This window comes from Capricornis sumatraensis, chromosome 1 (genome assembly GCF_032405125.1).
Source record: "Capricornis sumatraensis isolate serow.1 chromosome 1, serow.2, whole genome shotgun sequence".
NCBI classification, from domain to species: Eukaryota; Metazoa; Chordata; class Mammalia; order Artiodactyla; family Bovidae; genus Capricornis; species Capricornis sumatraensis.
This window is the reverse complement of record NC_091069.1, coordinates 84,781,715-84,800,743: the sequence shown is the minus strand read 5'-3', so window position 1 is coordinate 84,800,743 and position 19,029 is coordinate 84,781,715. Positions and strand designations below refer to the sequence as shown.

Here is a 19,029-nt window from a genome sequence, read left to right as displayed (position 1 = left end):
AGGCTTTTCCTCTATTAAAAAAGTAGAGGAAACCAGATGCTTTCATTTGGCAGGGGAAGCAGTACATTTTCACCATCTTACTTCAGTGTTAAATTAGCTCTTCTTTGTGATATAATTTAATCCTCAAGTCTCTAGACAATCTCAGCATCTCACAGCTCATCCCAAACATCCATTACCTTGATCATCATATCTACAGACTGGTTATTTCTTCAAACTGTGAATTTACCCTGATAAACAATGAAGCTGAAGCTCCAATACTTTGGCCACCTTATACGAACAGCCGACTCACCTAAAAAGACCCTGATGCTGGGAAAGATCGAGGGCGGGAGGAGAAGGGGGCGACAGGATGAGCCGGTTGGATGGTATCACTGACTATAAGAGTTTGTGCAAGCTCTGGGACAGGGAAGCCAGGCGTGCTGCAGTCCACGGGGTTGCAAACAGTCGGATACAACTTAGCTACTGAACAAACAATGGTCCAATAGGCTTGGTATGTATGCTGTTTAGTTGTTTCCCTCTGTCTGCCATTCATTGGGTTTATACTCTTTCGGATTTATAGATTTTGGGAAGGGAGTGAAAGCAGACAAATATTTTAAATTAATCACAGTTATCTGGAAGTAGCCAGTATTTCATAGAAAGACTGGTGTATCCTGGGGATACAATGCAAATTGTTCCTATTTGCATTCCTTCATGTAGATCCAAGTCTTAGGGCTGACCCAGAGCATGCTGTACACACTGGCACTGCTAAACACACTAGTAAAACACACTGTGCTGTGCTTAGCTGCGCAGCTGTGTCTGATTCTCTGCGACCCCGTGAACTGTAGCCTACCAGGCTCCTCTGTCCATGGGGATCCTCCAAGCAAGAGTACTGGAGTGGGTTACCATGCCCTCCTCACACTAAACACACCAAATACACTTTCCAAAGGAAAGCAGGGTAATTCAGAGATCCCTGTGGTTGCTAAATACATACAAGACAAATGAGTTACTCAAATATGTCTTGTTCTTTCTTGCATCTGTGCATTCCACCAAGATCGTCCACCCGGCCAGTTCTTCCCCTTTTCAAAGTCTCAGCCCAAATGCATCCTTCTGTGCAGAAACTTCCCTGATTCCCCGGGACCAACAGATGCTGGAGCTGTTCTTCTTATGTATCCAAAGCACTGCTGGTAACTCAGTCTTCACTGTCATATGTAATGGCTAGTTTGAGTATCGGTTTCTTCATTACATTTTAAGCTTCTTGAGCACAGGATTGTGCCATTATCTCTTTCTAGCCTCTGCACTAGCAGAAGTGTTCAGTAAAATATTTCTGAAGTGAATGAATGAATCAAAGCATGCTCCACACTAAGGAGGCTATTAGGATGAATTAGATATGAGTTCTGCACTCAAAGGAAGAGAGAGTATACACTTAAAAACTTGTAAGGTAGTAAGTGCCAAGTACCATCACAGGGATGAAAACAAAATTTCATGGATATTCAGAGGGAAGCAATACCATTAAGAAAAAGGAATCTCAGAGATAGTCAGAATGTCTAGGATTTCACATTTTAGAGGTAATGATACAGATAGGGAAAGAGGACAAAATTAGGAGGAACAGCATACGCTAAGTCCTACAGGCAGCAGACTTCCTTCCTTTCACAGAAAGAAGAAAGAGATGTTCAGTTCAATTAAACTGGTACATGTATTGAGTGTATTATAGGTTTTATTTTCAGGGCCTTGAACAATGCATGATGTTAAGCATCCATGTCTAACTTTATGAAAATGTATATTAATTTATAAATTAATTTATATATAAATTAAACAACAAATCTGTCCTCTAAAGCCAATATACAAACCCTATTTAGCTTAAAGTTGAAATATGAATTAATTTATTCCTTTAACCGTTTTTTAAATTATTAAGAAAGTTTTTTTTTTGGTTACACCTTGAGGCATGTAGGATCTTAGTTCCCCAACCAGGGATGGAACCCACACCCTCTGCACTGGAAGCACAGGGTCTTAGCCACAGGACCTCCAGGGAAGTCTCGAAAATTAATTTCTATTTTAAAAGTAAAATTAGGAAATTAGAGATGCCAAGGAAATATTTCATGCAAAGATGGGCACAATAATGGACAGAAATGGTATGGACCTAACAGAAGCAGAAGATATTAAGAAGAGGTGGCAAGAATACACAGAAGAACTGTACAAAAAAGATCTTCACGACCCAGATAGTCACGATAGTGTGATCACTCATGTAGAGCCAGACATCCTGGAATGTGAAGTCAAGTGGGGCTTAGAAAGCATCGCTATGAACAAAGCTAGTGGAGGTGATGGAATTCCAGTTGAGCTATTTCAAATCCTGGAAGATGATGCTGTGAAAGTGCTGCACTCAGTATGCCAGCAAATTTGGACAACTCAGCAGTGGCCACAGGACTGGAAAAGGTCAGTTTTCTTTCTATCCCAAACAAGGGCAATGCCAAAGAATGTTCAAACTACTGCACAACTGAACTCATTAAACATGCTAGCAATATAATGCTAAAATATACTTCAAGCCAAGAACTTCCAGGTGTACCAGCTAGATTTAGAAAAGGCAGAGGAACCAGAGATCAAATTGCCAACATCTACTAGATCATAGAAAAGCAAGGTAATTCCAGAAAAACATCTACTCTGCTTCATTAACTACACTAAAGCCTTTGACTGTGTATATCACAACAAACTGTGGAAAATTCTTAAAGAGATGGGAATACCTGACCACCTTATCTGCCTCCTACAGAGATTTTCATACAGAGAAATCTGTATGCAGGTCAAGAAGCAACAGTTAGAACTGGACATGGAACAACAGACTGGTTCAAAATTGGGAAAAGAGTACGTCAAGGCTGTATATTGTCACCCTGCTTATTTAACTTACATGCAGAGTACATCAAGAGAAACGCTGGGCTGGAAGAAGCACAGGCTAGAATCAAGATTGCCGGTAGAAATATCAATAACCTCAGATATGCAGATGACACCACCCTTATGGCAGAAAGTGAAGAGGAACTAGAAAGCCTCTTGATGAACGTGAAAGAGGAGAGTGAAAAAGTTGGCTTAAAGCTCAACATTCAGAAAACTAAGATCATGGCATCCGGTCCCATCACTTCATGGCAAATAGATGGGAGAACAGTGGAAACAGTGCCTGACTTTATTTTTCTGGGCTCAAAAATCACTGCAGATGGGGACTGCAGCCATGAAATTAAAAGACGCTTACTCCTTGGAAGGAAAGTTATGACCAACCTAGATAGTATATTCAAAAGCAGAGACATTACTTTGCCAACAAAGGTCAGTCTAGTCAAGGCTATGGTGTTTCCAGTGGTCATGTATGGATGTGAGAGTTGGACTATAAAGAAAGCTGAGCACAAAAGAATTGATGGTTTGAACTGCGGTGTTGGAGAAGACTCTTGAGAGTCCCTTGGACTGCAAGGAGATCCAACCAGTCTGTCCTAAAGGAGATCAATCCTGGGTGTTCTTTGGAAGGACTGATGTTGAAGCTGAAACTCCAATACTCTGGCTACCTCATGCGAAGAGTTGACTCATTGGAAAAGACCCTGATGCTGGGAGGGATAGGGGGCAGGAGGAGAAGGGGATGACAGAGGATGAGATGGTTGGATGGCATCACCGACTCAATGGATATGGATTTGGGGGGACTCCAGGAGTTGGTGATGGACAGGGAGGCCTAGCATGCTGCGATTCATGGGGTCACAAAGAGTCGGACACGACTGAGCGACTGAACTGAACTGAATCTTTTTAGAAATTTGATTTGCAAAATCTACATATGTAGGTATGCTGCTGCTGCTGCTAAGTCACTTCAGTAGATATGAAGTGATATTAATTTTTCATCTGGCAAAGATTTACCCAATTTGCCACTTCTTTTTTAGTTCTGTTTACATACTTTTTGTCAAAGGTACTCTCTAAAACTAATATGATGTTATTTGGCAGTTGAAGTTGCATTTCTTTTTCTTTAAAAAATTTCTTGGTTTAGTTGAACTTTCTCAAGTTAAAAACAAAAACCTATGGCTGATTCATGTTGAAGTTTGACAGAAAATAACAAAATTCTATAAAGCAATTATCATTCAATTGAAAAATAAATTCACAAAGGAAAAAAAAAACATTGGCATTCTGATTAGATTTTTGTGCAATAAATAAATCAGGAAGGAAGCCAAAATATAATAATGAATACTTCCATCCAGAAATATATGTTCATTTAAATAAAATCCTTTGTGTATCTCAGTTTTATAATTGTTTTTAGGCAGAGTTTTAACATTTCTTCTGTATCTTTATTCCTAAACATTTTTGTTGTTGACATTTGAATGGGATCCTTTTCCATTAGATTTTCTAAAGTACGGATTGATACAAAAGCTATTACTTTTTGTGTACAGAATTTAGAGTGCTGTACATACACACATATATGTGTATACATATATATACACACACATACACATGTAAATATATATATATACACACTGAATTCCATTTGTTTTAGTAACTCTAGATAATTGTTAGCCTACAATAATATCATGCAAATAATGGAAATTTTATCTTGTTTTCCAAAGTTTTAAATCCTATTTGTTTTTCTTAGAACATTATGCTGGCTAGAGTTCTCATGTTTTATTTCTCACTTTAATGATGGCTTCTCTAGTGTTTTATCATTGAATATAAAATTTGTGGTCAATTTGAAGAAGTTGTGTGTCTGTATGTGTGTGTGTGTGTGTGTATAAAGAAAGTATTTTAGTTCTAGTTTGCTAAGGTTCTTTTCCACCAAATAATCAGGAGAAGATGTTGAATTTATCAACTGACTTTTCAAATTTTATCAAACATGTATTTTTTCTCCTTTAACTTCAGTGGATTATATGAAAGAACTATGGTTCATTCCTTGAATTTGGACAATCCAACATATAACTTAGCTTTGAAATACATTGTAATTTATATTTGCAGTAGATTTGTCTATTAAATACGATACATTATTACTCTAGGTTAATACTACCTTTGGTTAATATTCATTTGCCCTTTGAGCACATCCTGAGATTGGAGGGAAGGAGCCAGCAGATGCAAATGAGCAGAAGGGGGCTCATATCTGAAGTCTGCCGTCGTTAATCCCACACTTCAATATTCTTGCCTTGAGAACCCCATGAACAGTATGAAAAGGCAAAAAGATAGGACACTGAAAGATTAATTCCTCGGTAGGTGCCCAATATGCTACTGGAGATCAGTAGAGAAATAACTACAGAAAGAATGAAGAGATGGAGCCAAAGCAAAAACAACACCCAGCTGTGGATGTGACTGGTGATGGAAGTAAAGGATGATGCTATAAAGAGCAATACTGCATAAAAACCTGGGATGTTAGGTCCATGAATCCAGGCAAATTGGAAGTGGTCAAACAGGAGATGGCAAGAGTGAACATCGAGATTTTAGGAATCAGCGAACTAAAATGGACTGGAATGGGTGAATTTAACTCAGATGATCATTATATCTACTACTGTGGGCAAGAATCCCTTAAAATAAATGGAGTAGCCATCATAGTCATCAAGAGTTTGAAATGCAGTACTTATATGCAATCTCAAAAACGACAGAATGATCTCTGTTCGTTTCCAAAGCAAACCATTCACTATCACGGTAATCCAAGCCTATGCCCTGACCAGTAATGCTGAGGAAGCTGAAGTTGAATGGTTCTATGAAGACCTACAAGACCTTTTAGAACTAACACCCAAAAAAGATGTCCATTTCATTATAGGGGATTGGAATGCAAACGTAGGAAGTCAAGAGCTACCTGGAGCAATAGGCAAATTGGCCTTGGAGTACAGAATGAAGCAGGGCAAAGGCTAATTGAGTTTTGTCAAGAGAATGCAGTGGTCATAGCAAACACCCTCTCCCAATAACACAAAAGAAGACTCTACACAAGGACATCACCAGATGGTCAACACCGAAATCAGATTGATTATATTCTTTGCAGCCAAAGATGGAGAAGCTCTATACAGTCCGCAAAAACAAGACCAGGAGCTGACTGTGACTCAGATCATGAACTCCTCATTGCCAAATTCAGACTTAAACTGAAAAAAATAGGGAAAACCACTAGACCATTCAGATATAACCTAAGTCAAATCTCTTATGATTATACAGTGGAAGTGACAAATAGAGTCAAGAGATTAGATCTGACAGAGTGCCTGAAGAACTATGGATGGAGGTTTGTGACACTGTACAGGAGGCAGTGATCAAGACCATCCCCAAGAAAAAGAAATGCAAAAAAGGCAAAATGGTTGTCTGAGGAGGCCTTACAAACAGCTCAGAAAAGAAGAGAAGCAAAAGGTAAAGGAGAAAAGGAAAGATATACCCATTTGAGTACAGAGTGCCAAAGAATAGCAAGGAGAGATAAAAAACACTTCCTCAGTGATCAGTGCAAAGAAATAGAGGAAAACAACAGAATGGGAAAGACTAGAGATCTCTTCAAGAAAATTAGAGATACCAAGGGAACATTTCATGCAAAGACAGGCTCAATAAAGGACAGAAATGGTATGGACCTAATAGATGCATAAGATATTAAGAAGAAGTGACAATACACAGAAGAACTGTACAAAAAAGGTCTTAATGACCCAGATAATCACAATGGTGTGATCACTCACCTAGAGCCAGACATCCTGGAATGTGAAGTCAAGTGGGCCTTAGGAAGCATCACTACGAACAAAGCTAGTGGAGGTGATGGAATTCCGGCTGAGCTATTTCAAATCCTGAAAGATGATGCTGTTAAAGTGCTGCACTCAATATGCCAGCAAATTTGGAAAACTCAGCAGTGGCCACAGGACTAGAAAAGGTTAGTTTTCATTCCAATCCCAAAGAAAGGCAATGCCAAAGAATGCTCAAACTTCTGCACAACTGCACTCATCTCACGAGCTAGCAAAGTAATGCTCAAAGTTCTTCAAGCCAGGCTTCAACAGTATGTGAACTGTGAACTTCCAGACGTTCAAGCTGGTTTTAGAAAAGGCAGAGGAACCAGAAATTGCCAACATCTGTTGGATCATCAAAAAAGCAGGAGAGTTTCAGAAAAATATCTACTTCTGCTTTATTGACTATACCAAAGCCTTTGACTGTGTGGATCACAAGAAACTGTGGAAAATTCTGAAAGAGATGGGAATACCAGACCACTTGACCTGCCTGCTGAGAAATCTGTATGCAGGTCAAGAAGCAACAGTTAGAACTGGACATGGAACAACAGACTGGTTCAAAATCAGGAAAGGAGTATGTCAAGGCTGTATACTGTCACCCTGCTTATTTAACTTATATGCAGAGGACATCATGCAAACTGATTGGCTGGATAAAGCTCAACCTGGAATCAAGACTGCGGGGAGAAATATCAATAATCTCAGATAAGCACATGACACCACCCTTATGGCAGAAAGTGAAGAAGAACTAAAGAGCCTCTTGATGAAAGTGAAACAGGAGAGTGAAAAAGTTGATTTATAGCTCAACATTCAGAAAATGAAGATAGTGGCATCTGGTCCCATCACTTCATGGCAAATAGATAGGGAAACAGTGGAAATAGTGACTGACTTTATTTTTCTGGGTCCCAAAATCACTGCAGATGGCAATTGCAGCCATGAAATTAAAAGACGCTTACTCCTTGGAAGAAAAGTTATGACCAACCTAGACAGCATACTGAAAAGCAGAGACATTACTTTGCCAACAAAGGTCAGTCTAGTCAAGGCTATGGTGTTTCCAGTGGTCATGTATGAATGTGAGAGTTGGACTATAAAGAGAGCTGAGTGCCAAAGAATTGATACTTTTGAACTGTGGTGTTGGAGAAGACTCTTGAGAGTCCCCTGGACTACAAGGAGATCCAACCAGTCCATCCTAAAGGAGATCAGTCCTGGGTGTTCATTGGAAGGACTGATGCTGAAGCTGAAACTCCAATTCTTTGGCCACCTGATGCGAAGAGCTGACTCATTGGAAAAGACCCTGATGCTGGGAGGGATTGGGGGCAGGAGGAGAAGGGGACGAGAGAGGATGAGATGGCTGGATGGCATCACTGACTCGATGGACGTGAGTCTGAGTGAACTCTGGGAGTTGGTGATGGACAGGGAGGCCTGGTGTGCTACGGTCCATGGGGTCGCAAAAAGTTGGACACGACTGAGTGACTGAACTGAACTAAACTGAATCCCACATATAATGAAACTGGGAACCAGCCAGCAGAACTTCATTTTTCTATATTACTTACCCGTTTGGGTTTCTTTCCAGCTCATTTAAAAGTGTGTGATCACAGTATTCAAAGACTAAATGCATTTTCCTTTTTCTCCTGAACACCTCAATGAGGTTCACAAGATTTGCATGTTTTAATTGCTGCAAAGGAATTGAAATACAAAGGTTGGTGATTCACTTCTTGTAATAGTTTCTCCTAGACCCCTTACAATTTTAAGAGCAAAGGCTTTGCTCATCTTTCTCTTTGCATTTCTTGCTAACAATTATTCCAGTTACTCAAAAGAGGAACTACTCTTAGTAAGTACCAAAGAATCTTAAAGCTGGAAGAAAGAATTTATCTAACATACCCCATAGTAAAGGGTAACTAAGCTGCTTGAATCTCTCTGGAGATAGCAAAGTACAACTTAAAATATAAGCACTAAAATTAAAAATGCTTTATGAATTTAGTGGAAATTCTAAATACACAAGTTGTAAGATGATCTGAATATAGAATGGTAATTGAATTATTGAGTAAAACACTATAAAAATCATCAATACCCATTTGGCTTATATACTATCATAGATTTAATGTAAATAGCTGCATTTAAATCCAGCCTGGATTTTACTGTTGTGCTCAGAAAGAGAACCCTCGAATCTGAAATAACTACATATTCTAGGAATCCCTATGGTTAGTTAGTCTGTGTCTAAATTTATCAAATTTTCAGCTCTCTTCTTTGATTTTCTTGTTCTGTCTTATGCTGAGATGTTTAATGACTTAAATTCAATTCCCGGACTGAAGCATTTCACAAGGCTGCCTTTCACAAGCATTTCACAATGTTGCAAATCAAAGGAAAAACCCCGATTAAGTAAGATAATATCACTAAAGTAACTACATTATTTATCACCCAACCAGGGTAATGAGTATAAACCAGGACTGTCCCAGGCAAATTGGCATATATGGTCACTCTGCCTATAGGCAGGGTGACTGTATAATTTCACATGTGAACTAGCACACTTTTGAAAGAAAATGCTAGTCAGACAAAAAGGGATGCTAACCACACTGAACACTGGGACAGAAGCTATAAACCAGGACATCTGATCACTCCTACTTTTGAGTCATCTTCCTGTTGTTTTCCCAGTACAGTAGACGAATTAACTTTCCAAACCCTAGACACCATTTACTCAGAAAGATATGTAGTATTTTGTATATTGTAGAAACTCAACGAATATTTTGCAGGCCCGGTAGAGAGGCTTAAAGTACCGTGACTTGTACAGTATACTCTCTCTTATCTGTAGGCATGGCTTGATCAAAACAAGAAAAAGAAAAAAAAAACAACAAAAACCAACCAACCAAAGAAAAATAACCCAGAACAAAAAGTATCACCCTGTGACTATGCGCCTGCTGCTCAACAGCGTGGGGAAAGGGAACGCATTACACATTAACTATACACCCAGAGCAGCAGATCAATTTGTTTCCTATGTGCTCCACCACCCACAAGAGCAGAAAGGCAAACAGTGGAGGGAACAGGGCACACAGGTAAGCCAGATGCTTCGTGCTGAGGCCAAAACTGCAGACTGGGAGCTAGCAGTCTCTATCGAGAGTCAGGGATGCCCAGGTACTGCAGCTGGATGTGCTGGCAAGGTTTTCAGTTCTATCTTTGAGTAGATTGGCAATTTACATCTTCTTTGCAAATCAAATGAACTTAGATCAGAAAACAGTGACTTGTGTAAAGAAAAACAAGTAGTAAGGAGGAGGAAACCAAAGGAAAATTAAATAGGAGAAGCATGTGAGGAAAGTAAGGTAGGTTTATCATGCAAGGGATTTCTTCAGGGCGCAGGTGGGTGAAACATACCAGAGACAGGAGAGACACACCTTCTGAGAGCCGTCATGCTTAGTCGCTCAGTGGCGTCCTACTCTGTGTGACCCCATGGACTGCAGCCCACCAGGCTCCTCCGTCCATGGGATTCTCCAGGCAAGAGTACTGGACTGGGTAGCCATTCCCGCCTCCAGGGGATCTTCCCAACCCAGGGATTGAACCTGGGTCTCCTGCATTGCAGGCAGATTCTTGACCATCAGACAGCCATCACTGGAGACCAAAGTGAGTTGGAATCTGGCTATTTTTAACCTTCAAGCGCACCCTGAAATTGGACACTTGTAACCCAGGAGGTGCTACCTGAGCATTAACTGTACCTGAAGGGTTGGTAGGAGTGTGTGCATAAAAAGCTTTCCTATTAGAACCAACACACTGCCAGGTTCAGACACACCCAGTTCGTCCACTCTCTGCTGGCCACGAGGTAACAGGGAACTGTTTTTAAAACCATGATGGATGTGCTCTTGAAAACTTCGTGCATATCAAGTCATATTTTAAACAAAATGCTAAAACTTTTTAGTTGAGGAAACCTGCTACAAATGTTTTTAAAGGGAAGGGAGTTTTGTCTTCCTTGAAAACTTGGATTTCTGGGGTTTTCCTGTGAGCAGGTGACATATTCCAAAAAGCAATGGTGAGCTGTGTGTTCCTGAGGAAATCACACTTCTGCTACTCAAAGTGTGGTCCACAGACAAGAGGCATCTGTGCCATCAGGGAGTTTGTTAGAAACATGGAATCTCAGGCTGACCCCAGACCTGGACTCAGAATCTGCATTCCGACGAGGTCCTCAGGGGATTCCGGTGCACTGCCCTTTGTCTCAGGTTCCTCCCCTATAAAATCAGGGTGTCGCACGAGAAGCATCTCTAAGCTCTCTTACAGCTCTAAACTTGTAAGATTTTTTAGGATAAGAAAAAACTTGCATAGAGAACTTGTGAATCTTCCATATTAAACCCTATGTTGTTTTAAAGATTTTAAAACCAATGTAAAGGCTTCGTGTAAAGCGTGTATACACAGCTGAGGGTGACAGTCAATGTGTCTAAGAATCAGTGGAGCTCAGGTGGGCCCAAACCAGATCGATGACTATAGGCACTCTGATGCAGCCCCGTGGGTCCCTCTGTACCGCAAAAAGCCCTTTTAGTTGCTGGTTTATGGGGAGAAGGACTTGGGTGGAGGTTGGGAGGAAAGGCCAGGGCTGAAGGGGAGGATAAACACTGGGGATGAGGGGACTTAGGACACTGAATATTTACCAACCAGAACGAATTTTTAACAATCAAAATTTGAACAATCTATGGCTGTACTCATAATAGCACTTAAATATCAGAGTGGCCAAAGCCCAAAGTGATGATCTGTTTACAGAGTTGCTGACACAGAGGAATTTAAGTCCAACAGAAAAAAAAAAAAAGATCACTTTAAAATTCTTTGTAATTGTGGCATACCCGTTTGGTCCAGTCCTGTGGTATTACAGATGTACAAAGGAAGTTAACTTACCTTTAACATGCGTATTTCTCTTAGAGCTATTTTCTTAACGACAGGATCATCTTCAGATTCCACAAATTTTTTAATAGCTACCACTTGTCCAGAGGTTTTGTTTCTGCATTTGAATACAACCCCATAAGACCCCTCCCCAATCTTAGCTAATTTTTCATACTTCTCCATTGGTGTTGAAGTGATTTAAATTTCTGTACTGATTGACTTGCAGTGTAGTGTTGCACCTGGAAAATAAGATGGCTAGGCTTAATCACTTTACCAAGGATAGGGCTCTCACATTTTACCACCTAAAACTAATTTGCCCTGGATGCCAAAGGTTTATTTCCATTTAAACTTAAATACACTAAAAAAATATCTGGAGATTGTTTCGTTAATTCAGTTAAGTCCTATTCCAGCTACTGCAAAGATTCCACATATGTTTCTTATCATGGGTTTGTGTGTACTTCAGTTGAGCTAAAAGAATTTGTGGAAAGGAATCTTATCCAATCTATTGTTGTCATTATCCTCAATAAAATGTTTAAAATATGATGCTGTAAAACCCAGCTGAAGGAACACTGCACACTCTGGTGTATGGTGTTTATCGTTCTGGTCCTATTTCAGGTCAATAGCGAAAGCGAAAGTCACTCGGTCGTGTCCGACTTTGTGACCCCATGGACTGTATAGTCCATAGAATTCTCTAGGCCAGAATACTGGAGTAGGTAGCCTTTCCCTTCTCCAGGTCAATACTGCAGGCTACGAAGAGTGGGAACAGGGCATGGTATGCATACAAAGTGCTCTACTGCCACCTGGTGGACAGAAGAAAGACGGCTGCTGAGCAAAGTGGCCATTAAAAACACTAACAAAACCTTTCTAGAGTATCATTTATTGCCCCTAGCTTTTACATGTATCGAGGAATGGATCCTTAAATTCTTAGATCCTAAGGCGAAGACTCTTGAGAGTCCCTTGGACTGCAAGGAGATCCAACCAGTCCGTCCTAAAGGAGATCAATCCTGGGTGTTCTTTGGAAGGAATGATGCTAAAGCTGAAACTCCAGTACTTTGGCCACCTCATGTGAAGAGTTGAGAGTTGACTCATTGGAAAAGACCCTGATGCTGGGAGGGATTGGGGGCAGGAGGAGAAGGGGACGACAGAGGATGAGATGGCTGGATGGCATCACGGACTCGATGGAAGTGAGTCTGAGTGAACTCCGGGAGATGGTGATGGACAGGGAGGCCTGGCATGCTGCGATTCATGGGGTTGCAAAGAGTCGGACACGACTGAGCAACTGCACTGAACTGAAGAAAAATAATAAAAAAGCACAAAAATTAAGGCAGCTGTAATTCTTCATGAATGCTTTCATAGCCATAGAGACTTCTATGATAATACTAGCTTTGATTTTTCTGTCTTGCACCATATATCCATCAATTTTGTGGTAACTGGTTGACACACTAAGTAACACATGAAGCCAACATAATTAAACATATACATCTAGTAATTAAAGATACACAAATTCTAATTAGTCTCAAAAATCCCACCCCAGAATCTTGATATAATCTCACAGTAATAGTTAGCAATTAAACAACATTGTTCCATGCAAATTACACATCATCTGCACAAATTTTTATGAAGTAGGTGTTATTTTTATTCAATTATACAGATGAGAAAGCAGGCACAGTAAAGGTAGCATGGAACAAGAACTCAGGAAGTAGGGTTCCAGAGACCATAATTTGAATCACAACACTACACTGCCTTCTGGTGAATTCAAAAGAACGCACAATTTGAAGAACTACTTTATCCAGGTATTCAGATTAATACAATGTCAAGTGAAAGAGCCAATCACTTAAAAAAATTCTCATGTTTCAAATGAGTACACTTTTTTTTTCTTTTAACTTCACTATTATTGTCTTTTCCATCTAAAGAATATCTCAGTGGAGAAAGAAATCATCTACTTTTGCTTGCAACCATAAAAATACACAACTGGGAAAAGTATTTAAGAGGTAAAGGAGTACTACTTTTAAAAATTTGCACTTTTACAAATGCCATTTCTGTGTTGTTGTTTTTTGATTTTCTCTTATAAAAGGAAGAAAACTTAAGCACACACTCAAGTAACACATGGAAAATCCATCACAGGTTATAGTCTGAAAACTCTGTTAATTACACTGTATTTAAAAATAAGTATTTTTGAGACTTTCCTTGTGGTCCAGTAGCTAAGATTTCATGCTCCCAATGTAGGGAGCTTGGGTTCAATCCTTGTTCAGGGAACTAGATTCCACATGCTGGAACTAAGAGTTTGCATGCCACAGCTAAAGATCCTGCAGGCTGCAACTAAAAAAATCCCGCATGCTTCAACAAAGACCGAAGATTCCACGTGCTGCAACTAAGACTGAGCACAGCCAAATTAAAAAAAAATCAATAAAACAAATATAAAAAATTAAAAAAATAGATATTATTATCTTAAAGGCATTTAGGTATAAGCATGCATAAATTTGTCTTTCTGTAGCCAAGTAAAGGGCTTCCCCGGTGATTCAGTAGTAAAGAATCTGCTTGCAATGCAGGAGACATGGGTTCGATCCCAATCCCTGAGTTGGCAGATCCCCTGGAGAGTGAAATGGCAACCCAGTCCAGAATTCTTGCCTGGAGAATCCCATGGACAGAGAAGCTTAGTGGGCTATAGTCCATGTGGTCACAAGAGTCAGACATGACTTAGCAACTAAACTACCACCACCAGCCAAGTAAAGGGTGACTGGGAGGAGGACAGGAGAAATGGCACTTGCTTTAGAAAGTTATTGGCATAGAACATTGAAGATTTGTGAATTTAACCTACTTCATGAGCATTACAGTTACTGAGGGAAATTTTGAATATGCCAAAAAACTTAATTATTAAGTTTTAGTCTATGTGTTATTTTGTTTCTCTCAAGTAGGTGATCTGATCTACTGATCTGTGATTTTCCTTTTCTTTCAACAGGTTTCGCAGCAAAGACTGATTGCTCAGAATAATATCTAGATCTCTGTTACATCAACCAAACTGCTGAATATGATAATATAAAGCACCAGAAAACAGTACCTTACTAGTAACATCACTGAGTTGATGGACGTGAGTTTAAGTAAGCTCTGGGAGTTGGTGATGGACAGGGAAGCCTGGTGTACTGCAGTCCACGGGGTCACAGAGTCGGACACGACTGAGTGACTGAACTGAACTGAACTGAGTAACATCTCCATATTATCTGTTTTCCAAAGCCCTTATATGTTCATAGGAGATGAATCTGAGTACATAGGTAGGCGTTAGAACAAGGCAGGCATTCCACAAAGGGATTTATGGCTCTAATCCCAGCTTACTAGGACTCCACCAGAGTTTATAGAAGCGATAATTCCTATCTCTGACATGAGGTTCAGATCAGATATCTCACTGTTTGATGAACATCTCTACATGAATGGACAGAAACATCTCAAAATCAATACATTCTAAATCAAATGTCTTCTTTCTAATCCTCTACCCTTATGCAAAGTTCCCAAACCTGCTCCACATAGTTCCTAAATGGCTTGTCAAGATATGCACAGTGAAAACTGAGGCAGCCAAGGTCAGGGGAAGCAGCTTAAATGGAATCTCTCTCATGTACCTTTCACAAAGCTACAGCAGTCAACTAAAGCAATCAGTTCAGTGCAGTTCAGTTGCTCAGTCGTGTCCGACTCTTTGTGACCCCCTGAATTGCAGCACGCCAGGCCTCCCTGTCCATCACCAACTCCCGGAGTTTACCCAAACTCCTGTCCATCAGTGATGCCATCCAGCCATCTCATCCTCTGCTGTCCCCTTCTCCTCCTGCCCCCAATCCCTCCCAGCATCAGAGTCTTTTCCAATGAGTCAACTCTTCGCATGAGGTGGCCAAATCTAGTCAAGTCTAGCCAACTAAAGCAATAAAACCACATAAATCCAATATAGTCAACATTATAAGGAGACAGAGGAGTCCAAACTTAAATAGAAAGATAAACACCCAATTCTGGAAAAGATACCTCTTGAGCTGCCCTTTTAAGCCCTTGCAGAGAGCAAAGATGGGAGTGGGGTGAGGTCTGGAAAAACTATAAAGTAGAGAGAAGAGTAAAAGAAGGGCCTAAGAGAGACTTAGCATCACTCCTCAGAAGAGAAAAACACATTACAAGCGCAGAAAGTACTGAGAGTGTCCTGGCAGATCTGAGCACTCACTACAGGGACGAGACTTAAAAGTACAAGGGCATCCAGGAGGCATCAGTCAACATGTCCTACTCTTGGGGAAGAGGAGGGTAACAGGGAAGGGAGAGACTTATTCAGTCTTTGTTGGAGACTAGGTAAGTGAAGGGAAAAAGAAACAAGAGGATAAATTTGCAATTCTGCAAGACAAAAGGGAATTCTGAAACAGAAGGATATGTAAACCTTCCTCGAACCACTAAGAAAAGAAAGCACAGCCTGTTAGAGACACTGGACTTCAGCACAGCTGCAAGGCAGGCTTCCTTGAACTAGGATGGCTGTCAATTACTGTAAGCCTAAACCTGCCCAAGAAATAAAATAGAAAAAAGTAATCTCCACACAAAGTTATTAGTAGAAAAGAGAAATGAGAATAAAACATCTCAGCTGATAAAAGTCATTCCAGGGAGTTCCCTGGAATAGTGTGTGCCAAGTGGCTTAAGCCGTGTCTGACTCTTGCTGACCCCATGGACGGTGGCCCGCCAGGCTCCTTTGTCCATGGGATTTTCCAGGCAAGAACACTGGAGTGGGTTCCCATTTCCTTCTCCACTGGAATAGTGATAAAGGAATAAAAAATAGGTTGAGGGAATTCCCTGGCCGTCCAGTGGTTAGGATTCAGAGCTTTCACTGATGTGGCCTGGGTTCAACCCCTGGTTGGGGAATTGAGGTCTTGCAAGCAGAGCAGTGCAACTGAAAAAATAAAAAAACAAAACAACTTTCCAAAAAACCTAACCATGAAGCAGAAGAAAACTAACACAATATCTGATTTAAATATCCTCTAACAATGATTTGGAGATAGAAAGAACCACTTTAGATTGCTCAGCAGTGAAGAACCTGCTTGCCATGTGGGAGACCTGGGTTCAGTCCCTGGGTTGGGAAGATCCCCTGGAGAAGGGAATGGCTCCCCACTCCAGTATTCTTGTCTGGAGAATCCCAGGGATGGAGGAGTCTGGTCAGCTACAGTCCATGAGCTGCAAAGAGTCAGACACAACTGAGCGACTAACACACACACAATGTTGATAAGAAAATAAAATGATAGTTGATTTAACTCAGGAAAGAGACAGAAGAGAAAGAAAAATGATCTCAGAAATAGAGACTAAATAACAAGATGCCAATAGGAGAACAGAAATAAAAATTTAAGAAGGGGAATTAAAGAAAGGCAGACTAGCAGTTAAGAGGCTAAAAATGAGGGGGAAAGAAGGAAGGGAGTTGAGATGACAGCAGTTGAATGGAAGATAGGCAAGGAAGATACGACAAAAGTATAACTGGAGTTCCTTAAGAAAGAAGACAAAATAATGGAATAGAACCAATATTTGAACTATAAACCAAGAAAAACTTCTGGAAATAAGATCTGAACGTACATATTGCAAGGGCCCATCAGGTAATTGGCTAACTAACTCAGAACAACTAACTAATTCAGAGACATATTTGAATAAAACTATTAAGATAAAGAAAATATTGTCATAGCCTCCAGCCATAAAGACTAAATAACTTCAGTGTAATGGAATTAGAGTGACATCAAACTTATCAAGAGCAACATACAACGCAAAGTGAGAATGCAGCAGCATTTTGAAGAAATTCAAGGGAAGAAAGTGAAAACCAAGGATTTCAACTCAGCCAAGCTGTCCTTCAAAGTAATAGACAAACAGTGTAAAACAAGCAAGAATTCCAGTAATGTTATATTCATGAGCTCTTCTCAAAAAACCTGAGAGGATAACTTTCACCCAACCAAGAGCTGACTGGGAAAGCTTCAGCAAAAGGATTTATAGTGAACATTTAATGTATTCAGTGTATTCAAAGACTTTGTATACAGTTAAAGTATTCAAAGACTGAAACTAGGGAGGTACAAAAGTAGAAGAATAATACATAAGTAAAACAACTTGTAGATGTTACCAGTTTTGATAATGCAGGAAGTAATGCAACTAAAAATTTGTTAAAAGAATGGGGGAAAAGGGAAGCAGATTAAGTTCATGGATAACTGAATGGGTAGGAATAAAAAGATATATTAAGAAAAACAAAAAGCAACTGGGGGCTTCCCTAGGGACTTGGTGGTAAAGACTCCGCCTGCCAATGCAGGAGACACAAGCTTGATCCCTGGTCTGGGAAGGTCCCACATGCTACGGAGCAACTAAGCCCGTACGCCACGACTATCGAGCCTGTGCCCCAGAGCCCAGGAGCCACAGCTACTGAGCCTGTGAGATGCAGCTACTGCAACCCTCACGCCCTGGAGCCCATACTCTGCAACAGGGAAAACCACTGCAGTGAGACGTCCACGACTGCACTGAAGAGCAGCCCCCTCCTGTCGCAGCTAGAGAAGAGCCCGCACAGTAACGAAGACCCAGCACAGCCAAAAGCAAATAAATAAAAAATAAACCAATAAAATTACAAGAAAACTTGACAAACCAGAGAACAAAAGGTTAAATTTGAAAACAAGGACTATGAGAATTTTTTTTAAAAAAAGTATTAGTCTAGGGAATTCTCTGGCAGTCTGGTGGTTAGGACTTGGTGCCGTTTCACTTCCTGTCAGGGAACTAAAATTCTGCAAACTGTGCAGCTCTGCCAAAAAAAAAAACAAAAACGCACGAGTCTAAAGGTAACTACTGAAACAAAAATATAAGCTTTCCAAAATACCAAAAGAAATTGAAAAAAATATAAATCTAACACAATACATAGAGAAATTCTGAAAATTTTACATTCTGCACATAATAATTATAACATAAAACAATATGGCAGAATAGAAATGAAAATAAGTTGTATCAGTAAATATGAGTGGGCTTAAGTCATTTATTAAATGAGAAAAAATTTAAGTATGGCTCACAAAACAAGATCCAGTTATAAGCTATGTGCAAGAGACAAACCTAAAATAAAGTGATTCAGAAAGGTTAAAAATGAAAAGACAGGCAAAGGTATATAGGACAAATGGAAACAATAAGAAAGGAATTTGTGATCTTGGTATCAGACAAAGTAAAATTAAAGCTAAAAAAAAGTATTAACTATGACAAAAGCAGGCAGTTTTTAATGCTAAGAGCAGAAATTCATAATGTAGATATAACAGTCTCAAATAACACAGCAATTACTGTTGTAAAGCAGAAACTCTAGGGCATGCAAGGAGACACCTCTAGAAACAAATTAATAATGAGAGTCTTAAATACATCACTCAGTAAGAGACAAGGCAAGTGAACAAAAAATATGTAACTACGCAGAAGACCCAAACAACGTAACCAGTAAAGTGAACCTAGAGGACAGACATAAATTGAATTTTATACTCTGATAATATGGAATAGACCTTCTTATCAAGCACACAGGGAATAGTCA

General features: G+C 39.9%; 1 protein-coding gene across 1 annotated transcript in view; it reads right to left on the bottom strand.

Annotated features, from left to right (window-relative positions):
• Positions 1 to 11,687, bottom strand: part of CDKL4 (cyclin dependent kinase like 4) — a 35,636-nt gene extending 23,949 nt beyond the window's left edge. The window contains exons 1-2 of the mRNA XM_068979255.1: positions 11,520 to 11,687; positions 8,204 to 8,325 (exon numbers count right to left, since the gene is read on the bottom strand). Coding sequence (XP_068835356.1) covers positions 8,204 to 8,325; positions 11,520 to 11,687 — 290 coding nt within the window. The remainder of the gene's footprint in view (positions 1 to 8,203; positions 8,326 to 11,519) is intronic.
• Positions 11,688 to 19,029: the final 7,342 nt, after the last annotated feature.